Source organism: Leptonychotes weddellii, chromosome 11, assembly GCF_054177405.1.
Source record: "Leptonychotes weddellii isolate Sample4059 chromosome 11, ASM5417740v2, whole genome shotgun sequence".
Taxonomy (NCBI): Eukaryota; Metazoa; Chordata; class Mammalia; order Carnivora; family Phocidae; genus Leptonychotes; species Leptonychotes weddellii.
Window position 1 is genome coordinate 28,668,845 of NC_138379.1, and position 25,029 is coordinate 28,693,873.

Here is a 25,029-nt window from a genome sequence, read left to right on the forward strand (position 1 = left end):
TTTGTGGGTGGTGCTAGGGGTGGGCAGCTTGAATCCTCTTCAACAAAGGTCTTTTTACTGTTTTAGCTTAGGACTTTATAAAGTGTGTTCTGAAGACTTTCATCCTGTGAAATACTGTAAGAAAGCAAGTTTCCAATGTTAGAGACATTTGGGAAATGCTCTACACTACATTCCCCTCTTAGAAATCCACAGCCATTTTAGCATATTGAAGGCCCTGGGAAGTCCCAAAATAAAGAAACCTGTTTCACTTTCTTTTTTATTTTTATTTTTTAAAGTTTTACTTCTTTAAGTAATCTCTATACCCAACATGGGGCTTGAACTCACGACCCTGAGCTCAAGAGCTGCACGTTCTTCCAACTGAACCAGCCGAGCATCCCCTTTTTACTTTATTTTTTTTAAAAGATTTATTTATTTATTTGAGAGAGCGAGAATGAGAGAGAGTACATGAGAGGGGGGAGGGTCAGAGGCAGAAGCAGACTCCCTGCTGAGCAGGGAGCCCGATGCAAGACTCGATCCCGGGACTCCAGGATCATGACCTGAGCTGAAGGCAGTTGCTTAACCAACTGAGCCACCCAGGCGCCCTCCCTTTTTACTTTAAATATGTGACTATAGACCATATGTGGGAGGGCAGGGGGTGGTGGTGGTGGTGGCAGAAATAGGGGGAAGGGGTAGATAGAAGCAGCAGAGATCACCCGTTAACTAGTGATTTGCAGAGCTCCCTTTGGGAAAGGGCATTCTATCCATTATGCTTCTATTTTAATGATTATCATCTAGTTCTGCTAAGGGCTGTGATGACTTCCCAGCACGTTCTTATCTAACTTAAGAAAGTGCTTTCTGGGTCCCTAAACAGTCCAACGATCAAATGGCATGCCTCAGGAACCAGAGAGCTCACTAACAGGGTAGGTAATAACAATAAGATAATAATAATAGTGGATAACACTTGAAACTAATGTAACACTGTATGCTAACTAACTGGAATTAAAATTAAAACTTAAGAAAAAGAAACAAAGGATAATAGTAGATAACATTTGGGGGGTACTTATTAAGTGCTCCTGAATGCTTAGTCACTATTCTGGCCTTTCTCAGATTCCACATTGAACAGTCACAAGAAAACCCAGGAAGCGGGCATTGTGATCCCCACTTAATATATGAGAAAGCTAAGGCACAGCAAGGCAACCCCCCCAAACATATGTTCTTAGCCATCACCCCCTGCTTACAGGAGCGACTTATGTGAGATTTGCCCACTGAGGAAAAAGCTGTTGGATGAGCTTTCAGTCTTCCTCCAATTGAACCTGCTTAAGAACAATAACAAAAAGAAAGATAAAAATTAAAATTAGTTTAGTTGTGTAAATTACAGAAATATATATTTTCAAAAGCCAGAAACTATTGAATTTTTTTTTCTTTCTATCATGTGAAGACCCTTTTTTTCTCCAGAAGCATATTGGCTGATGACTTTTTAAGAGATTGTTAATGTTTTTCCTCCACAGGGGGACATAAATGCCTTATCTAAACGTATTGATTCTCCCATATAATAACTAGTAAATTAGCTCCCAAATTCAGCAACCATGGCAACTATGAATTCATGCTATCAATCAACAGAGGAAATGTCAAGAATATTAAATTAAGTATTGACTTTGGGGAAGAGTATTGACTTTAATCTTATCTGCCTCCTTCTTGTCAAAGATCCATTTGCTGTATTGACTTCATAAAAAATTAACCTGGAAAAACAAACATAACAATGCATTGCAGCTCATCCTTCTAGAGAAAAAAAAATTACATTACAGATGGAGGGCACTTGACGGCCTCTTGGTCCTATCTATTTTTCATAAAGAAGACTCTCTGAAATAGAATGTATCTGAATTAATAACAGAAGGTTCACCAAATCATAGTAATGAGAGGCAGGGCCAAAGTTAGAATCCAAATATTCTGACTATTAGTGATGGAATCTTTCAAGAACTTTTTTTCCTTAAACAATAGGAGGAGGCCATCAGGAGGGTTTGTGTTCTTGACTTTTTTTTTTTTTTCTGTAGACTTCCTTTAGGAGAGAAAATGTGGGTTTTACAGCCAAACAAACCTAGATTATATCTCTTAAATCTTACCTTTCCCATTTTCTAAATGGAATTATACCTTTAATATGTTTTCCGTCAGTGCAGTTTTCTCATCTATAAAATTCAGTTAGTGATACCTACTAAACAGGGTAATTGTGAGGATGAATGAAGTCATTTATCTTGAGTGCCTGGTAGTTCATCTTAACTATCTGGCACATTGGTGGTGCCTGACAAACGTAAGGTATGTATAGGATCTTCAGAGCATCCTATTCTCAATTGTTGATCTAAGAGTCCTACAGTTGCATTGATAGAACAAGATAGGGGCTGCACTGCAGGATAGCTAGCTGTGTGTGTGTGTGTGTGTGCATGTGCACACACACATGTATGGCACTTGTACACACTTACATGCATATCAGTGCATGTGTATGTCCAAGACTCTTGGAAGGCCATAGAAAAGGCTACAGGTCAATAGAAAATTAGTTTAATGAGAACTCCGTACCCATTCAGTGGGCTCAATAACAGGCTAAGAGATATGGAAATGCTTTGTCAAACTCCCTCAATTTTCAAAGAGAATAGAGCTGTAAAAATGAGAGATGAGATATGGAGTGTCCAGTGGCCTCCCCGTCATGTCCTAACTTAATGCTTCAACATCCTTGAGGTATTCTGGGTGAGATGGTGGGAGTGGGGTAATCTATTATTATCAAAATGATAGAATTGTTCAAACTAAGTTAGAATAGGTGATCAGTCATGTAAGATATGAAACATTAGTTACAGATATATTTATTTGGTACATTATAAAAAGAAAGGGTTTTTTTTGACAAGATAGAAAATGTAAACAAATCAATGAGTTCCACCTTAAGGAAAAACTACTTCTACCAAATCCAAATTGCCTGTGTGTATGTATATACATGCACACACACAAAAACACACAAATGTATGTTTGTATGTATTTTTATTATTTTATATAGTGCTTATCTCCCCAGAAGGGAAAAATGGCTTCCAGAAAGCACATGATTAATGAGTTCCACCATCAGGATTAGGACTAAATTTTATCCCGAGTCTAAGAAAGGGTGATCCCAGGCGACCATGGATTCAGAGGAGTGGGCACATTGATCTGATCTGTCTTGTTCCACAGGCTGCTCTCAGCATCCATGGCATGTGCGGGGGACCAATGCTGGGCTTGTTCTTTCTGGGAATCTTGTTCCCTTTTGTGAACTGGAAGGTAAGGATCCTGCATGTCTCTCCATGATTCCCAGCTAAAACTGAAGCCCAACTTGTTGGGATGAGCACTGGATGAATCACTAAATTCTACCCCTGAGACCAATAAACTACTATGTGTTAACTAACTTGAATCTAAATTAAAAAATAAGCAAAATAAAAGCTCCTGGATCTACCTTTCCAATTGTTTGAAAAATAAAAATAAAATAAATAAAATTGAAGCCCAGCCATTTTCTCTCTCTTCCCACTTGTTGGAAAGACCATTTCTCTGTACCAGGAAAAAAATGGTGGCTATTTTCCATAGTAGAACTAAACTAAACTCCTATCTCTGACTTCAGTGAAGCCTTCTTAGAGACAGGAAACAAGGAAAGTAAGAGATGAACACGAAGTACAGATGTCATGGCATCAAAGTTGACTCTTTAGGGTTTAAATTGTCCTCCCTAAATTCAGGGCCCACAAAATGAAATTTAAAATATATACTGAATTCAGGAAAAATTTAGGTTAAAAAATTTTTGAAAACTTAAAAAACTATGTGAATTTTATTTTTTCCATATTTCATCTAAGGTTATCACAAATTTAATTAACTTAATGAACTAATTTAAGAAAGGGAGAGTAAACAATCCTGGTATATTCTGATCTCACAAGCTAATAGTATATCTTTAAGTAAATGTTGGTTGGATGACTTATAATAAATATAAATCAAAATGAACATTTATTTGGAAAAATAGTAACTCTTTAAAATAGCTTAAAACTCATAATTTTCTCAATCTAGCAAAATTGTCATTTTTTTTTTACTTATTGCTGTCCATACATTTACATGCATATATTTTTAGAAAGTCTTTAGACTACAAAAAAAAAAAAAGAAAGTCTTTTGACTACAAAAAACCTGACTGCATATTGTTTAAATACTGTAGGATGCTCAATGAAGCCTGAGTCACATGATCTATCTAATTAGGTCTCTGCAGCTATCTGACCCTTGCTGACCTCTATTCTAGATAAATCTTTCAGAGCTAGGTAAAGAGCATGGATAGGTAGGGAGCATTTGGTAATTTGTAGTGCTTCCCTTACAGTCTTATTTGTTTTAATTAACTTTTCTGATATTGAGGTTGACAAGGATAACTATGTTTTGGGGAGATGATAGGAAAGGCAATATCCTGGCCATGAAAAAACTAATAATGAGCTATATAGTATATAACATCTTTGTCCTTCTACACATTAACTTATTATCTATGTTAGTGAATTGTGGTCCTTCTATTTAGTTCAGAAAACCACCTTGTTCCAGGTAAAGGAAAGTAAACATTACAAATTTGGGTTACCTCCCCCCTTGTCACTGTCCATGGCTGATACTACTAATCAGTCACGGTTCTCTTTCCACAGAACGTGGATACAAACCCAGAATCCTTCTCAGGATGGCTTTCTAGGCAGCTACTGTAAATCACTGAGGGTTGAACCTCCTGCTGAAATCCATTCACCCTTTACTGGTAGGCCAGGGGACAGCAAACTACACCCCTCAAGCCAAATCTAGCCAGCATCCAGTTTTCGGTAAGGCATGCAATCTTAAAATGGTTGTGACATTTTTAAGTGGTTGGAAAAAATTAAAAGACAGTATTTCATGACCCACAAATATACGAAATTCACATTTCGGTGCCCATAAACAGTTTTACTGGTCATAATTATTCTCCGTTGTTTACATATTGTGTATGGCTGTTTTTGTGCTATAGGGCAGAACTAAGTAGTTGTGACAGACATTGGATGGCCCACGAAGCCTAAAATATTTCCTAGCTGGCTGTTTGTAATAGAAGTTTGCGGACCCCTGGTCTAGACCAAGGCACAAGTATTTGAATCATATACATTGCTTTAGTTTCCCCAAACAATAGTGAACAAAACATTCCAGTCCTCTTATCAGAAAGTATTTTCCTGGATAAATAAACTAACAAGTTATTTTCTCTGACGGAGAAGGCTCAGCTGTCCAGCAGAGACTGGGAGCATCCAGATTTATTCTCCAGTTCTGGTCACTGCCAGAGTGCTCTATCTCCTATGCAGGAGAAATGACTCAATTACTCATTGACTTTTCACTGTTTATCAAGGAATATAACCCTTAAATGACAAGACTAGTAAATATGCTTGCTAGTATTTAGACTCAAACAAAAACTCCAAGCTTGTGAGCCAGGGTCTCTGCCAGAATCACTTGGGAAGAGATATGGGAGACAGCTAATCGCTGTCAATGAAAAACGACCACTTTGTCTCCAGTTTCTGAGGTTTTCCTGTCAAGCTTCTGAAACTCTTCTACTGGGAACCGAAGTCTCAACAGGTGTTTTTCCCTTCAGTTTTGAGATATAATTGGCATATGAAACTGTATAAGTTTAAGAAGTTCAGAATAATGAATTGACTTATATGTAGTGAAATAATTACCACATTACATTTACCATATAATACAGATAAAAAAAGAAAAAGAAAATTTTTTTTCTTCAATGAAAACTTTTAGTATGTACTCTCTTAACTTTCGTGTATATCATACAGTAGTGTTAACTACAGTCATCATGTTGTACATCTCTCAACAGATTAAATGGTAAGAAGAAGCTAAAAGGAGGGGAAAAATTTCCTGCTAGAAATCTAAAAATAGTGACCATTATGACATTCTCCAATGTTTTCATTGAAGGAACAAGTGACTCCTAAGTAAAATTGCATTGTGGGAGTTGGAAAAAAGGCAGTTTGGGTGGACTGTTTACAGCCCATGTGGCCAAGACTTGGGATGGATAATAAGAATCTCTGAGGCATGGACTCATCTCCTTTTATTTTCAAAAGCTTTGTTAAATCTCTCCTTGACTTCTTCTTTCCTTTCATCAAGGGTGCATTAGGTGGCCTGCTGACTGGAATCACCTTGTCATTTTGGGTGGCCATTGGAGCCTTTGTCTACCCTGCACCAGACTCCAAGACATGGCCCCTGCCTTTATCCACAGACCATTGTGTCCCATCAAATGTAACAGAGTCAGTGCCTACAGTGCTACCTAGCAGGTATGTGGACCTTGAAGATGGTGTTCGGTCCCAGGGAGTGCGTAACCGGGATAGAGGGAGATGCATTCTCCAGGGATAAGTCCAATGAGCCAGATCTTGCTTTTCTGTGAGAATCGCGCCAGGCTGTGCCCAGCATTGAAGAGTGCCGTGCAGGGCTGTTGAATCTTCCGCAGATATCCATTACCCTCATCCCGGGATTCACAAGAGTGAACTCAGCAAAAACATTAATCGGAAGTCTAAGTGCAAAACAGGAGAAGTAGTGGAGGGTTTGAAAATAGGTGAATGGATATGAAGATGGTGCCCTTGAAAGAGTAAAGGACCTGAGTAGAATAGGTTTGTGGGCAATGAGGAGAATGGTTGTGGACATACGCAGCTGGGGACACTGATGTGAACTGGCAGCTTCTAGATCAAACTCAACTGGGTTTAACAAAAGATTTTCCTTCTCTTTCTGGCTGGAATAGGTCATTTAAGATACCAAGACACAGGAGATAACACGATATAGGGAGAAGACCACAGCCTTTGAAATCAGAAATGCCTAGGTTTGGATGTGGGTTTTACCATTTATCCACTCTATGTCTGCACAAGTTAGTAACTTGTCACTTCTTGAATTCTCAAGTCTTTGAAAGAAAAATGAGGGTAATAATCCTTACTTTGCTGGTGTTTTGAGAAGATAGAATGAGAGAAGATATATATAGCCCGTAGCACTGTCCCTGACTTTAATAAATGCACAACCTCACACTCTCATTGTTTGTAGAAACAAATCTAAGAAATGTGGGATAGCTCCTTAACTCTGCATATCAGGTGGAAAAATTATTATGGGCTGTGCTGAGAGATGAAGTAGGTAGAGCTGCATCCTAGAACTGTCCTGGCTACATAGTCTGTGAGCACTCCATTATGTTGCTTCCACTTGCCTCTGAGTTCCATTTAGTTTAGAACCATTCCTTTCCATAAATCTTACAAATAATGGCAACCTATTATAGTTCCCAAGTCCGCCATGTTTCTTCTCTCCTGCTTGTGCTTTTTCGATCCTCTTTTCTTAGAGTGCTAAATCCTGGCCCTAACTACATTCCTTGCTTGATTAGCTACTAATTAGTCTTTAAAAATAAGCTCAGGTATTATCTCACACATAAGCCTGGATTTGATACTCTTTTAAATGTTCCCAGAATCCTTTGCTCCTATTCCACCAAGGTGCTACCATTTCTTTATGATTGCCCATTAGCTCCTCTATGTAGACGTTGTGGCTTACTCATCTTTTTATCTCCAATATCTGTCACAATTCTTGGCACTAAATCTGGGCTTAATAAATGTCTAAAGCTGCAAAGAAATGGGAGGCATGGTCCTCATTGTATCTCTCATAATTTAGTATCTACATGGCAATATTTGTAATGCAAGGATGGGTTGGATTGAGTGCAATACAAAGCACAACTAGTCTACAATTGATCCTTTAAAAAAAGAATAACCAAATGGCAAAATATTAAAGTGTTGGAATTTTGAGAAATGCCAGGCCCTAGAGTGAACTATCAGCGGTCCTCCACATCACTGTGGATCATAACATCAGAACTCATGGAACTGCTGACACCTGCTGTTGTCCACAGACCTTCCATCGCCGATACCTGGTATTCGATCTCCTACCTTTACTACAGCACCGTGGGCTGCCTCGGATGCATTGCTGCTGGGATAATCATTAGCTTCATAACAGGTGGGTTCCATACATTCCTCTCTTTGGGGCCAAGGAAGACATGGGCTGGCCTCATGCATTGGTGGGCTAGGTGGATGGCTTACTGGTGTGATTTTGGATCCATGGCAAGAAGCCCTTCTTCCCAGAGACGCATGTCTACTCTCTCCAAGCTGATATGCAAAACCATCCTCCTGATTATCATATACATATTATTATTAATATATATAACATATGTTTTTATTATTTATTTATTTGACAGAGAGAGAGGGTACAAGCAGGGGGGAGCGGCAGGCAGAGGGAGAGGGAGAAGCAGACGCCCCGCTGAGTGTGGAGCCTGATGTGGGACTCGATCCCAGGACCCTGAGATCATGACCTGAGCCAAAAGCAAGAGCCAGACATATAACTGACTGAGCCACCCAGGTGCCCCAACAATATCTATTTCATGAATATTAGATATGTTTTGTAGTCTACATAAAATGTGCCTAGTACATAGAAGGTACTTACTAACAAATAAATATTAAGAGCAGTACACTTCTATTTGGTTGAATGTCTTTTGACAGAGTAACATAATGCCAGGGAATATATCATTTCAACTTCAATCTGGAGCTTTAAGAATAGATAAAATCTATTTTATCTTTAGAAAGAAATTTGAATTTGGAAAAAGCTTGTGGACAGGCACAGTGTCTGGTACATAGGAGGAATGAGATCAAGGTTGTAACTGATACTCCGCTACCCCATCTAGGGACATTTAGACTAAACTGGCTATTGAATTAAAGACAGCCATTGAATGAGACTGGGTATTTGCGAACAGTTATCATTATACCAAAATTTACAAAGGTTCTAGTCAGGGAACACTGTTAGTCTTTAAATCTTGGTTTGAATATCAATGTGACTGACTCTTACTCCACAGCAGGGTTTGAAAGAATGCGACATTGGACAGGTATGTTTTAATGATTGGAAAGGAGGTGTGAGGAAAGTCTAGACTAGCTGGAGGGAATGTGAGGGTATTGCTAATTCAGGATGCTGGGGTAGAAGGAAGAAGAAACAGTAAAAATAACATTTTGAATTTTACAAATAATGACTCTGATGACCTCTAATATATCTGATGTGGCTGAAAAACTGAGTTTTCCTAGAGGAAGAAATTATGATTTATGCTATCCCTCCTGGTAACCTACAAAGTGTAAGAGTAGAGTTTTCCATAATCCATATTTAAAAATAAATATGGTATCTCTGCTTAACTATCTGTGAGTTTGCCTGACCTGACAGTTCGTGGGTATTTAAAAACTATCCCCACACTCACTTTGAGCAGTTACCAATTTCTGTCTATTAACCAGTCAGGCCTATTTTCACCCTTATACTAAGAAGTGACCTACTTAGTAAGTATACAATACTTAAACCCTTAACAAAGCCTTGGAAGCATGCAATCACCTAATCCGTCTGTCCTTCTGTTAATAGGTCACCAGAGCAGCAAGGATATTCAACCACTGCTAATTAGACCGGTTTGCAATTTATTTTGCTTTTGGTCTGAAAAGTACAAAAGACTGTGTTGGTGTGGTGTTCAGCATGACGGTGGGACGGAGCAGGTGAGCTGATGTGTGAACTTCTGAAAAACATACGAGCTCAAAGGGCCTCCCTTTTTGCCGATTTAGACCACCTGAAAAGTGGCTGTGAGAAAGGAAGACAATGAATGTTACAACCCGAATCTTGTTTCAACTTCAGTTACCTGGCTAATTAGCTTCTGAGCACATAAATATGTTGATAGGTAAATGTATCTTTAGGCTGAATTGTTGGCACTGCAAGTGATCAATTTCAAAAATTCCTGTTAACCCTTCCAAAGGTGAATTCTAGGACAAATATAAAAATGAACAGTAGAAAAGGAATAAAACAGGGGTAACAGTCTAGTATCATGGTGAAAAGCACAGCCTTGAGGGTCAGCCCTGGAGAGAATCCTGGTTCCGCGTCTTACTTGCCTTGGGTAAATTGTTCAACCTCTTTGAACTGCAGCTTTTACCTGGGAACCGGGAGGAGATCATCCAGTGCCACCCAGACACAGACATCTCTAGCTCCATGAAGTGTAAATATAGAGTCAGAGGGACAGGGGGAACTTCTTAAAGAAGCAGCAGGATGCACATCTTTCCTATCCCACCGAGAACTGTGTTTAGACCAGGCAGGGCTAGAGATACTCTCCAAGTATTATTAGGGTTGTAGCAGCCAAAGACCACCAGGAACAGCCTGGGGTCAGACCAAATTGAGTTTGTTGACTTGATGCATCTCCGGGCGGTGAGGACACTCCAGGGAAGCACGCAATGCCACCCTTAACAAGAGGGGTGCTGGACATGACTTTTGTAAGCTTTGGGTTCCCACTGAAGGATTCTGAGAGGAGTCTAAGGGAAGCTGGGAATGAAAACAAAGCTGTCTGGGGCCCATTTGGTAAGAGAGCAATAATCCCTCACGTTGTTATGGCATTTGACAACAGCAGAACCTTGGGAGATGTAATGTTTCCTGTTAAGTTTGCAAATGGTCTTACCTATGTCTGTCCTCTCGGCCTCTTTAAGTGCAGGAGTGTATTTTTTTTCTTCCTTTTTTTAGTTGCGGCTTATTCACATTCTTTCAGTCGCAGACATTTTGTTCTTTTAGTACTCCAGAAGACAAACTCTGCACCCATATCACATCACCTAGGTTGTTAATTGTTCTCCTTCCCCCAAACACCCTAATAACATGTATATGAAGTAAAGCTGAGTGTAATAGTTACTGAAGTAAGGAGAGCACCATCATGACAGGCGTTCAGAATGTGAAGGCAATCTATTTGGCTGAGAAAGCAGCTGATCGAGCACTGTATTGTTTGGATAAATGGACTTTTGAGGAAGTTCTAGAAGGAAATAATCAAGTTATTTACTGATTTACAGACTTATGTTCTTGGGCAAGAATTTCCTGGGATGGATGATAAATCCTGTTGATACAGGCAGCTTCTGTCCTCAAGGCTGCACTGAGAGGGGGAGGAAACACTTAGTATGTCGTTCTTGGGCTCCTTCCCTGAAGAATGACATTGGGCAGCCTCTGGGGGAGTCTGCCTGCAGGTCCCCCTCTTATGATCTAGAGGCCTTGCTCTTCACAGGAAGGAAGGGCACCACCACCATCTGAGACATAGGTTTGTCTCTCCTCAGGAGCTGAGACTATTACCTTACAGGGCTACAATACTAACTGACAGATATACAATATACATTTCTTCACACAATGCAAGTTATATTGCAAATGCTTACTAAATTGTTCTTTCTGTTTTCATTATCATTAGAAATAGTACCTACATGGACTGAGTCATCATAGTTATCAATCAAGAAAGGCATTGCTTTCATATTTACATGTCATTTGATTCGATATCATATCATGTGATCATATATCATTTGAGGGGGAGGTGCTCAGCTAGATTCTCTCCGTGTGATTTGGAATACATCAAGAGTAACTCCCTAATATGTCTTTTCATTTTCCTCAGGAAAACCTTGAGAATGGCAGTTCCTGGAAACAAGGGGCTGAATCTACCTTACAGAATGGACTCAGGCCAGAAAACCTGGTCCATATTCCAGGCCATGATCCGAAGGACAAAAGCTACAGCAATATGGCGTTCGAGAAGATTACCCATTTCTAACACATGCACAAAAATATAACCCCCCCGCACACACACACGCAGATACACACAGTCCACATCCTGCTTGCCTATTGGTTAGTAGACGTGTGTAGTTGTCACTGCTAGAAGACAGGGATGTCTAATGTCTATTTATACTTATTTATAACTACAAATAAAATGACTGTTCCCCTGGATATTCTCAGGACATTTTTTGGAAGACCCCAACTTTCAGGTGAGAAGAAACAGCCCACCCTTAAGTGCCCTGGCAACTTCCTCCTGGATTAAATTAGGACTGGATGGCACGGCAGTGTAAAGAGTCAGTCCCTTTGGTTTATGTCATATTAAACTTCAGGGTGTTTTGTTTTGTTTTATTTTATTTTTTGGTAGTTCTTGAGCCATCACATATCTTGGAGTTCACAGGTTGAATGTGGAAGGGGGTATGCGTATTAAATGTTTCTCCATCACTGCTGATAAAATGAAGGATTGCCATCCACCCGACCCCCATATCTCACATAGATGGAGACACATTTCACAACACCCCACGTTGCAGTTGCAGTTGGGACACTTAACTGCCATTAACCCCCTCACCCTGCACCACACCCTCATACGTTGAAGTCCTCTTCCAGTCATCCCTCCTCCTACAACTGTCCCGACCAAGCCTTAGAAATAATTTTGCTCAGCACAGGAGAGGGACTGGTATATCTAGTTAGTGCAACAGTGATAACTAAATACGCTTCTATCTTTGGGCTCTTGGTGTAGTAGGTCTTTCTATCACCTTACAAAGAAAAATTGATTCTGCTCAACGGAAGTCTAGAGTCTTTCCCCAGGGCCGGGTAAAGAGGAACAAGGAATGTCCTATAGGAGACTGTTAGGATAGCATTGTGGAAAAGAACCTCGCAAATAGCTTACCGGCCCACAGATTTCACTAGTCATGGGGTCTTCTTTGGTGCAAAATATCTCATCGACAGGATTTACACTGCACTGATTCAGCTCTGACGTGCAAGCTCAACGTGTTCCATCAGGCTTAGGTGACAGATGAAAAGATCTATATGGTTGAATTCTTGAAAATACTTTTTAAGTTCTGGAGTAAGAGGAAACTATAGAACAAAAGTTGTTAAAAAATGGAGAGGCAGTGAAAGCTTTTTGGAAAAAGCAAAGAAACAAGATCCTGAAAAAGTAAAAAAGAACCAGTGCCACAGGGGCTAGATCAGAGGGAAGATAGTAGAAATAAGCCAGTGTTTCAGTGTCACGTACATTAAGACAGGTGTCAGATATTTATTTTGGTGGCCAGGTAAGATCAAAGGCCTAGAAGTAGTATGTCAGCAAAATAAAAAGAAATGGTCCAAATGGGCAAGGGTAAGAAACCCCAAAGGCTATGTTGTTTATATGTAATCCAGGAGGAGAAAACCTTAAAAGAAGCATGAGACAAGGAAAATATTATGTAACCAGTATTTGTTATTAGGGAGAGAAGATAGAAAAATGGGGAAAAATTCAATGAAGGAATTAAAAAACAGCTGGAGTTCATAAGCCACAGCCCAATGCTTGCCTTCTTTCCCTCCACTCTCAATAGGAGAGGAGAATAGAGGAAGAAAAAGAGAAAATTGGGTTGTGGCTTATCAGGAAGATGAGAAAAATACATTTGGAAAAAGGAGGAAAGAAGTAAAAAGTAAAAATACATTTGGAAAAATATCTGAAAATGAAGGAAAAAAATCATGAAAATGAGAAATGTCTAAAAACATTTTTTGAGGTCCAGCAAGCTAATGAAGGTGTTGATCTAAGGATTTGCAAATTGAAAGGTGCAATTATTTTCCAAATGATTTAGTAGTTAGGACATTCCTATGAATTAGGATTTCGAGAATGTATTAGGTGAATGTTGAAATCTGGGCCAAACCTCATTGGTTTAGTTATTATCTAACCAATGGAAGGGAAGCGACAACTCTGAGGATGAAATTTGATAAACAGCAGCCATGATATATGTGGCTTCCCCCCATCCCACAGAGGAATGCTTTATTGACAAATTGCTCATTATTCACTTTAAGGAAAAGATAAATCAGTTACCACCCCAGCATCCTGCCTTCTCAGCACACCCTGTCAGAGATTCTAACGCTGGAGAAAGAACACGGAGTGGTGTTCTTTCCACGGCAACAGCATGGGTGGCAGTCCCTGAAGGGTGTCTGAACTGAGCAGTGGCCACTCAGGCATCAGAGAGCACATCACAGTCTGATTTTGAGCTGACAGCTCCGCCCCCAGGAGGTCCACAGAGGCCTGCAGGCAGACCTGGTCTCTGCTGCTAAGAACCAGCATGGAGCTGCCCCTCCAGACACACCAGACACGCGTGAGAGGCTGCTGGGGTATAGATGTATGGAATACATTTCAAGATTTTGAACTTTCACTTGGAATTGCATGAAAACAAAATGTACCATACAGTTCTTCATTTTATTCACAAATTTTACTCACAATTTATCCCACCAATATTTCACTCAGACAGCATTTTCCCCAGAAAGTTTTTTAGGATCCTTTTTTTTTTTTTTTCTTTTTTTAGTCTCTAGTTCTCTTACCTGGAGTGATATCAAAGCATCAAATGATTTACAAATGGAAGATATTATTATTATTATCGTTATTATTATTATAAAAATGGCTCTGTCTTCTCTCATGTAATGGAACCTATGGCATTAGGAGTTAACATTTTGAGCACTTGCAGAGGTCAATAGAAGGATCCCTCCTCATTCTTCCTAATTGAACAAATATGCAAAAATCTAAGGCTTCAAGTAGAGTGCAAATGGGAGTCCCAGAGAAAAACCATGTTCCACAGTGTCTAGGAACTGCATCTGTTGTGTGGCTAAACAGAAAGGGACTGTGAAATGCAGTCATACTTCGACTCCTTGGCTGTGACACCTCTCCTGCCCTCACTCCTCCCTACGAGCATGAGCTCAGACTTCTGTCAAGGTTCCCGGGACAGTATAAGATCTGTCCAGTTCCAAGTTCCATCCAAGCCACGGAAACGGCTTAAACCTGTGGTTGTTTTTGCCACAGAACGACCAGGGAGATTCTCAATACACCAGGTAGGAATGATGAGTTCTAGAATAGCCTACAATGTGCCAAACTTAATGCCAGTCTCCATCTTCTTAAATTCAATCACAGAGATTGGTAAAAAACGAAATGGAATGACCTCAGTTGTCTCTTCCATTCGTTCTGAGGAATTCATTTTGAGAACTGCTATTTTCTTTGTCACCATTCGGAGGAAGAAGTACAGCTTCTTGACGGAAGGGGACAGATTGGAGGCAGACAGCTTAGGTTCAGATGCAAGTTCTGACACAAATTATCTCAGGAATTCTTGGGCAAGGCTTTCTAAAGTTTTGTTTATTACAAATTAAAAGGAGCAAAAGTCGTGCCTACTTAGTAGGGTTTTTGCGAGGATTTATAGAGGAAAATCCTATCAACTCGTTAGCGCGGTGACTGGCCCCCATGAAACATTCAATACTTGTTAGCTGCAATATATGAAGAAAGTGATACTCATTACGGTATTCATTTTCAGTTAAATTGGTTCACTGTTTCTCTTTAATTTCCAAGATACTGGCTTAGCATATGGATTAATGAAGCAGTTTAAGAACTAACAAGAACAAGATAACCATAAGCTATAAACTAAAAGTCATGCCATTAATTCCCAGAGGTAGTCTTTTTAATGGCGAATTTAAATAAATTATGTTTTTTTCAGAGAGCAACGTTTCTAAAGGTCTGAAATTCTTGAAAAAAAGAAAAAACCCACTGTTATAAAGAGAGACAAGTTTATTACTGAAAAATGCAATATTCATACTGATGATTTGTTAAGTATTACGTTTGTACTGTAAACAGCATCTCAAGCCTTGTGTATGACTCAGTGCACACTTAACAGCGATTGTGATTCTCCAGACAACAACAGAAGGGGCGAGGGCTTTTCCCTTGTTCAATTCAAATAATATTTCTTTAATATAAATTTCATTCTTTTGTGATTTTATGGGGCTCTAGCATTTCACTTGAAAGAGGAAAAAAAAAAAAAGAAATAAACCACACACCAAGGGGCTTGCAAACAAAATTTCAAAGAGAATATTATTGAAATATCTTTATGGTATTACAATTTTACTTAAACATTATTACAAAGATCAGATCAGTAAATAGAAAAAAATAGAGCAGTTTCCTTTTACTTGTTCTCTTAGAAATAAACTGTTTTAAAATATTACAGAAATTTAAGCTCTGTCTGCATACATTTGTATATTTAGAAATCTCATGTGTGCAATCTTGGTATTCCAAGGTAGCTGGGCTTACTGTAAAGTTAACCTCTTTTATCCAACATTAATAACCTGGATGTATAGTCTATTTCCAAACAACTAAAATTTAATTAATGTTACCAATGATATTAAAATGATACAGAATTTTAATCAAGTGTAACTCATAATTAATAACCATCTAATGGGTTATTTTCACTTGTAATTCTTTTCTTTTTTTTTTAATTTATTTATTTGACAGAGAGAGAGCACAAGTAGGCAGAGTGGCAGGCAGAGGGAAAGGGAGAAGCAGGCTCTCTGCTGAGCAGGGAGCCCGATGTGGGGCTCGATCCCAGGACTCTGGGATCATGACCTGAGCCGAAGGCAGCCACTTAACCAACTGAGCCACTCAGGCGCCCCCACTTGTAATTCTTGGAAAGAGTTAATGCTATCATTTCTTCCTCCATTCCAGTCTCCTGACCATATCAATCTGATTTGCAAACACCTATGTGAATAACAAACACTAATAAACCCACTTTTCTAATCCTGCACTTCTGGTATTTGAAATATCAGCTCTTCAGAAGACAGGGTTAAACATATAAATATTTGGCTACTTAATATTATCAACTAACACCCTTACTTGGGGTGTGACGATATCAGTGGCTCTCCGTTATATTCTCATGATGAATTAGAAAAATAATTCTATTCTATCATGGAAATGTTAGTTGATAATATTATATATTAGTGTGAAATTTAAGATGATTTTTTTCTATTTCCAAATCCTATGTCTTTTTCATAGAGCCATGAAATACTAAATTTAATGCTGTAGTTATACAACTACTCGATTTTAAGAAAAATGTCTATAGAATGAGCATAGATCTATAATTAAGGTATGTAACAATTTTAATTATTTCTTTTAAAAGTAAGTTCAGATTGAAGTGTATTTAAATGATCAATGTGAATATTTTCTATAGGTTAGGAGCAGGGTACAAAATAATTATCCACTCTAAAAGCTTTTATATAAGCCTAATAGATTAAGGCAGGTCTCCCAAGTCACCAAGGAAACATATGTCAAAATAAGTTTTGACATACTATATAACATGACTTCTTCTACGTATTTTGGATAATGCCTATATTTGTGCTGCTCAGGGGCTTAGGGCACACACACACACACACACACACACTCAGAAGTAACCATGAAGAGGACTTTATGACTTAATACTATAGGTTACTATAAATCAAGAAAAGCAATATATAATGGTGATGTCTTTTATGGGCCTTGGCCTATTTGTCCTCAGTAATTTCCAGAAACAGCCATTCATCTGTTTTTAAAAAATGTTAAGGCAATTGTGTACACAGGTGCTCTGATCATCCAGTTCCCCATTACAGGATCTGCTTTGACATATTTAAAAAGCTAAAAATAATTTCATGTAGTATATTGATTCAGTGCCCTAATGTAATTACCACGTAAGAAAATAAATGAGCAATCCACAAGTTGCTTATTTGTACCAGCATAAGATGGTCAGCAGAATTTGTAGAGGCAATGTAATGGATTGATTTGGAATCACATCATGAAGGTTTATGTACATTTATTGTTTACTATTTTCAAGAATGCTGACCTTAAAATTTTATTCAATCTATTTCAACAGAGCAAATCTTCCTTAAATTGGCTTTAAAACTTCTCATGAGAGTTTGGAAGGAATCTTTAATGATTAACAATCTACTGTATATAATTTGATTTGCACAGGACTTGCAGACAGTAGAAAGAAAAAAAATCAACATTTAAGTTCATCTGGCTAAATATATGGTTACAACATAATTTCTCCTATGAAGAACAAAAATGGTTGGAGAAATCCACTCTGTCTCTTCCCCAAACGTCCTCTTCAATTATAGGACTCCCTACCTCTTTCCTAATTGAAAAATAGAACTTGGAAGCCGATAGCCACACATCTTAAGAAGATAAAATTGCACGTATTTTTAAGGGCTTTTTCATCTTCAGCATTGAGAATAGAGATGTTTATTCTTTGGCTGGAGTTGTCACTGAAATCTAAGCTTACCATATTTAGCTTTGTAATCTTAAAATAGGTAAGAAAAAAATAACAAGGGAAAAAAAGCCTTCATTTCTCTGAATGTTAAAGGATGAACGAAATTGCAGTTGTTTTTCAGTCAGAGAGAAGGCTGGGTGTGTGTAGAGCAGAGTCTGAAATAGGATTTGCAAAACAGACATTTTTGCTCAGGTAGGAAAGTCCCTAAGTTCCTTCCACCATCCCCCAAACATTGCTTCCACGGTGTTATCTTTGCCACCAGATTTTTCTGGCCACTCAATTCCCCTCTTCTCACTTAACGAAAAGTGGGAAAAGCCTGCTCATACTACCTGTTAGAAAGATATTAAATTTAGCCTAATGTGGGGGCCCTTGGCTGGCTCAGTCAGCAGAGTGTGTGACTTTTGATCTCAGGGTTGTAAGTTTTAGCCTCATGTCAGATGTAGAGATTACTTAAAAAAATAATCATTCAAAAAAAAAAAAAACCACTTAGCCTACTGTGTTCACTTGGTAGTGTTGAGTGGCATGGACGAAATAATTACAAAGGATTTGAGGAAGTTTGAAAATCACGTGGGACTAGCCATTCTTGTTACAATTATATTTTGTGGGGTATATCTAAATAGATCTCATTAAATTTTGCTTTTCAACTAATAATGTAGGAAATTTTTGCCTTCTGAGAAACAGCAGAGAAACTGTTTCCCCCTCACATAGAGAGAATTAAGATGGAAATAAATATTCTGAGGAAGTCAATATTGGGCATATGTCTGGAAATTTGACTCCCTTCCGTCTTAGAGAAAGATGCAACACAACATCCACACAGTTTACTGTCTGGTGTACTCAAGCCTCGCACTTGGGACCAGCTGGGTGTGGAACAAGAGGCTTTATCTAGGGACAGTTGTGCTGGGGCACACACTGGTACCATCATATACAACAGTGAGGTTTGGGGCGCCTGGGTGGCTCGGTCAGTTAAGCATCTGCCTTCAGCTCAGGTCATGATTTCTGGATCCTGGGATGGAGCCCGGCATCAGGCTTCCTGCTCAGCAGGGAGTCTGCTTCTCTCCCTCCCTCTGCCCCTCCCCACTGCTTGTTCTCTCTCCCTCAAAAAGTATATAAAATCTTAAAAAAAAAAAAAAAAGAACAGTGAGGTTTGATGGATAAGCTTCTTCTCCCGGACCGCAGACTTTGATTATACAAGAAACTGGAGTTGATCCTAAATATGAGTCCTTTTTCTATCAACCTATCTGCTTTCATTTTACTTCCCTGGAAAAGATGCCTTAATGTGGATGTGGTTAGAACACAGTGGCTATAACACTTGTGTTTTCTAGAAAGAAAACCATTAAATGTGGTTGTGGTTGTGGTTTTTCAGATGAACCCAGATGGCATGTTCCACTGAAGGTAACTTATCACCGTTATAAATACACACATCCTTGGTAGCAGGAACCTAGTCTGATCAATAATTCTAGCTAAAGCCAAATCAATCTTCCCGTTGGACTACGTATTGCTGGCACATTTCAATTTGAATAGAAATTCCTGTAGGAAAAGTCACACTTTTCTATCAGAAGCTAGCTATTTTAGGCCATTCCTGAAAGGTTCTCTCTCCTGAGTTACTGAGAAAAGCAGAAAGAATAAGATGTTAACTGATTCCCTGGATAAAATCCACAACTATTCCTAAAACCTGTTGTAATACTGTGATTTGGGGGAAAATGGGATGGAAATACCTTATGACCATAGTAGGACTGAGTTGGGCATATCTAACAGACAATAAGTGTGTGCACGCACACGCGCACACACACACACACACACACACACACCACACCCTGGGCTTCTATCTGCCTCCGATTGACAGACTAATCAATTCAGCCATATTAGTTAAGCAACTCTTCAGGCAACCTGGATTTTCAATTTTGACCAAGTTGAGAAAAAATGGGCAATTTGGTCACCTCTTGCTGGCGGTTGGCTATAGTGCCCCTAAATGTCCTCCTGCCTCAGCAGGAACTTTATCAGTGCTAAAATTCTTCTCCTAAGGAGATTTTGACAGTTATTGGTGGAGCCAGCCGAAGTGTGAAAAAAAGCAAATGCTTCTGTAGGATAGAAGCATTATTGCCTTCTTAAGAACTAATCAAGCTTCCTCTCCCATCTGTTTCTAGAACAAAGCATTATTAGAATCAGTACGATTCTCCATCTATACGTTTCATGTGCAAATGCCTTGACGATGACGACGAGCTTAGCAGAAAAGAGCCAAAACTTTTGAGAGTGGAACAAGAGCTTGCAAGACTAGGAAATTATTGCCTTTGGAGCTAAAGAGTGAGCAATCCCCTCTCCCCACACACACTCCAGCTTCTATTTAAAAAAAAAGCAGGATCAACTTGAACATGCAAATTATAGGAAGAAATATCATATCACATAATTTATTGAGTGAAAAAGGTTCCTTTTCATTCCATTCTACAACAGATTGTGCTAAGAGTCATTTTTGAAAGAAAGTGCATCATTCAGAAATTGTATTTCATCATGCAGTCACTCAACAGCATTTTATTGAAAAGGGCGTGCACAGACTCAGACAACTGCAAACTATTTCAGCTACTACCTAGTACTACCTAGAGCAATTTTCCACACACTGTACCAGGAAAGTGCTTCAGCTCTGAACAACTTGTCAAGGCAGACTGCATGCACATATATATTAGTTATTTGCTTGAAAAGACAACAATTTAGAATATGAAAATATATAAGCAGCATTCATGTAATACAGAATTCCTGAGAATAGGGTGTGCTATATAAATCTTTGAGAAATAATTTGTATTCATATGAAAACCATGATATAAAACATTTCTCTCAACGAAAGCAGAGTGATTTAAAACTCACATACTGTGAGGGGGCTGAAAATATTTTGCGTCAACAACGATGAAGGCAGAGCTAGGTTCTACTGCATTGTTGCACAAAAGGAAATTTTCAGATAACTTTTTCATTGTTTCTCTATTTTTTGATTGGTCTGAGAAATTACTAGAGAAGGCAATGTCTAAATCAATGTATTATAATTTTTTATTAAAAATACCGTTCTCTTTTCATGCTTTTCTCTCTAGGCAATCAATATGATTTTAAACGCTGATGGTGGTAATATAAAAATAAGAAGAGAAAGAATTCTCAAGGGCATGGCTGTCATTATTCTTTGCTCTACTGTAAGATAAATGTCTATGTCTATATCCCTAATTTGGGAAAGACATAAATGTCAGGTTCACTTACGTTTTCAATAGGCATACAGAGTATTTATTCTCAGGCATGGTATACATTTAACTAACAAAGAAAAGGAAATGCTGCAGATGCTACAAAAATGAAGGAGTTTAAAACTCCTTTGTGTAGTTAGTGGAATTAGTTGCTATGAATATGCAGGTGGCAGAAACAGAACCTCAGGAATCTGAATGGAAGAGTGACACGTGACATGGGCATGGGAGGAAGTTCATAGAGTCTGAGGTCCTACCGCTGGCTAAGTCAGAATCAGAGGGCAAGTAGGGAGGTGAGTGTTTTTGACAAAAGCAAACCAAAGAATGACTATGATCTATCACAGCTTTTCCCTGGAGTAAAAGAAGAAAAAGTCAAAAAACCATTTTAAGTGTTAGGATGATTAAAAGTCATTTTCTAGTAAGAGAAACTTTATAATTTTCTTACTAGAGACACACTAGCATATATACAAAGTATCTTTATTTCCATTGTCTTTAATCTGGTCTTTTTGCATCCTGGAAATAACTGTGCTTTGTTTAATTGAGCAAAAAACAAACTAGACAAAGATAAGAATCATAGATGCATGTATATATGTGAATGTGTGAGTATATGTGATTTGCCACCCCATTCCCAGGGGAGGAAAAGTGAGATTCGTTTGATTGTTTTGCCAAGGAAAGGTGTCTTCATTTCTCCCACGCGTTCCCTTACTTCAACTCTCCTCTTTCTTCCCCTTCTGCTCCCTATTACTTAAGCCTCCACCAGACTTCCTTTCCTTGAATGCTTCATCATTCCCACTTCATCCGTCTGTGAACAATAACACAGAGTTGGCACGGAAATAGCAACTACACAGCAAAGCAAAATGATGTCTTTCACGACTGATTTGATCTTGGTTTTAGAGTTTTCAAAAATCAACTGAATCAGTCTATCAAAGAAACATCGATGAAAAGAAAATAAAACAAAACATGTGGGTTTCTTTTTTTTTTTTTTACAAATAATATAAATTTATACTCATGCATTGTTTTCATTAGCTCATGAACAAAAGTGCACATTGTTAGAAAAGCTTAAAGTGTTGCAAAGCATTTGGCTTCTGATTTCCTGAATAAACAAGTCACAATGGCATACTATGTAACTGGTCTCAGTGCTGCTCGAAATGTAACTTGCATTACATATTGCAAAGGTACAAGGAAAACCAACATATGTACAGCATTTTAAGTTATTCTGTTATTCTGCGAGTGTTGTTACAATAAACCAGGGAGGAAAAAATTAAAAATACTATAAAACAGCCCTCCACGGTAAAATACGGATGAGTGGTATTCTAAATGATATGAGAATAAATGCCCATATTTTTTAAATATGTGGCTCTATTGGAATTCAGTGGGTTTTTTTGTTTTTTAAAAAAGGCAATGCAACTTTGTTCTGCCGGTGAAACAATACGTTTGAATGTAGCCAATGCAATAGGATATATTTCAGTGAATGGTATTCTTTTTAGAATCTTAGTTTTTGGCTTGACTACTAAAGGTGGTGTCCAACAACTCCACTGCATAGTCAATGTAAAGCAGCATAAATTCCATGTGGCACAGATCCATAATCTCCGCAAGGAACAAGAAAAATTCCCCAAACCTAGAAGCTGAAGGGACATGGAATTCTGGCAGCAAAGGCAATAACTGATTTAAGTCATTCCTCGTAAGTCATTTCCTGTAAGTATCTCAACTCAACCTAAGGTTCCAGAGTACGTGATTGAAGACACATGAGACTTTGAGCATGCCTGGCTTATGAACGTTTACATGGAAATCTGTTGCTAGGAACCTCACCATCACCCTTCCCGTTACACTGCAGCTGATGGAGGGTGGAGGTCTCCACACACACAAGTCCCTGAGGCTGGGACTGAGAATTAGGTCCTGGCTTCCTGTACTGTCAAACTAACCATTTTTTTAAAGGTCAGGAGTCATCTATTTCTTCCCTAGAAGCCTGGACATCCCAAATCCCAGAGATGGCTGCATTGCATTTCCAAGTAACATATCATACATATGGTTTGCCAGATATGCCTTCCTCCTGGATCCCACCTAGAATTTAAAGTTGTTGTCATTCCCACTAATGCTATTGCCCCTCTGGGCAACAGGAATCAACTAAGGCCATTCATGGTGAACGGGATGACCACTTTTTCTCCGCTGTTGTTGCAAATGTTCTAGTTCTGCCTCGTACATCATCTCTTGGACTAAGTACTTCTCCCGTCGTATTCGGTCATACAGGTTCTTTGGTACATCTGGAATCAGGTATGCGATGAACGACTTGATTCCAAAAACAAGGTGCTGCAAATTTAAGAGGGGAAAGTACACTTTTCAAAGATTCTGGAAGGCCAATTATAAAACAGATCATAAACAATGTTGCATTTGCCTTACAGTCAAGCATCAGAACTCAGGATGTACTATCTAGAATATTAATATTTTCAGAAATGATATTGGGACTACTACACTGTCGCTTTCAATCACATAAGGATTAGGAGACAACAGAAGTTTTTTCCTCTTTTTGGTGCCATATGTTGATGTCACTTTATAAACATTGAATGAATCTTAAGTTCACATCTTTCCATATTATGCAACCCTATTATGACATGCATTGTTATACACAGATGAGAGATCACATCCAGGGAAAACTCATGTGTGATACATTGTAAGCACAAGGTACAAGACACATAGAATATAGTCTGCCTGGGATATTGGCATTGGACTCAACCTCCAGCACATGCATTTTATAGAATTTCTACTCTAGTAAGTTCAAATATTGTAAAATATTTTGTCTGTATTACATAATTCTTTTACGATAAAAATGTATTAATTTTTAAAAATAGACTGATAAAAGTATTGTATATAAAAAAGACTGGATCAAAAACCATAAGGTAAAAGCCTATGATCTCAAGTTCAGAGGTTGAATGAGACCACCTGTGTCTGAACCATCCCCTGACACTCATTAGCTGTGTAACCTTATGCAAATCACCTATGTTCTCTGTGTCTCATCTCTGAAATGGTCACAATAATAGTATCTGTTAAAGGTTGTTATGATGATTAAATGAGCAAATATATGTGAAGTGCTTAGAGAAGGGCTTGGTGCAGTGTAAGCACCATTTAAATATCATCTCCTATTATAATAAATGCATCCTTCTCTTTTCCCGTGGAGGAGAGTAGACCTTTCAGTTGCTCAGAAAAGAAAAGAAAATCTGAGACTGATGGAGTTAGGATGATACATGGAAAAAAACCCATTTACCTACAGGACTTTGTGACAATTGTCTATGTGGAAAGGAAGAATTCAAGGCACTTTTAACTGGATTTACTATGAGTGTCCCAGTAAACTGCCCTGCATGGTAGATCACGGTAAAGCAGGTCATATTTCCCATAGAAAAGTAGATCAGGAATTTCTTTCCTGATCAAATATTTGGTATTCACAGAACTATCCAGCAATATGTCTCAAAAGTATAGAAATAAAAATCAAAAACATTTGTTATAATTTAAATTAGTGAAGAATATGCACCGAGTCCTATACAACGGTAATAAATGACCCTATAAACTGATTCTCATAGAAACACTGATATGCAAAGATGACTCAGTACTTTTAAAAGACTATTTTTTTAAAAAGCTGAAGTTTATCATTTATGAAGGCAAGCTTATAACTAGTTATAGATGACAATTTTCTTAAACCGACAGAATTTATCTTAAACAAAAAACCTACAGCAAGTATCATACTTAAAGAAAAAAAATCTGAAGTATTTTTATTAAATTTGGAAACACGACAAAATTGTTCACACCACAGCTATTCAACACCATGCTGAAATTTCCAACGACACAGTAAGGCAAGCAAGAGAAATGAGGCATAAACCTCGCAAGGACAGAGACAAAGCTGTTGTTATTGGCAACTTGAATTATCCTTTGAAAAGACAATCTAACAGATTTAACAAACA

At 38.4% G+C, this 25,029-nt stretch overlaps 2 protein-coding genes across 2 annotated transcripts in view; one reads left to right on the forward strand and one right to left on the reverse strand.

Annotated features, from left to right (window-relative positions):
- Positions 1 to 11,747, forward strand: part of SLC5A12 (solute carrier family 5 member 12) — a 45,493-nt gene extending 33,746 nt beyond the window's left edge. Inside the window, exons 11-15 of the mRNA XM_081797423.1 lie at positions 3,184 to 3,270; positions 6,115 to 6,281; positions 7,877 to 7,980; positions 9,415 to 9,542; positions 11,450 to 11,747. Coding sequence (XP_081653549.1) covers positions 3,184 to 3,270; positions 6,115 to 6,281; positions 7,877 to 7,980; positions 9,415 to 9,542; positions 11,450 to 11,602 — 639 coding nt within the window. The 3' untranslated portion in view covers positions 11,603 to 11,747. The remainder of the gene's footprint in view (positions 1 to 3,183; positions 3,271 to 6,114; positions 6,282 to 7,876; positions 7,981 to 9,414; positions 9,543 to 11,449) is intronic.
- A 3,602-nt stretch (positions 11,748 to 15,349) lies between these two features.
- ANO3 (anoctamin 3) overlaps positions 15,350 to 25,029 on the reverse strand; it is a 256,061-nt gene continuing 246,381 nt past the window's right edge. Inside the window, exon 26 of the mRNA XM_081799084.1 lies at positions 15,350 to 23,386. Within this exon, the coding sequence (XP_081655210.1) occupies positions 23,204 to 23,386 (183 nt within the window). The 3' untranslated portion in view covers positions 15,350 to 23,203. The remainder of the gene's footprint in view (positions 23,387 to 25,029) is intronic.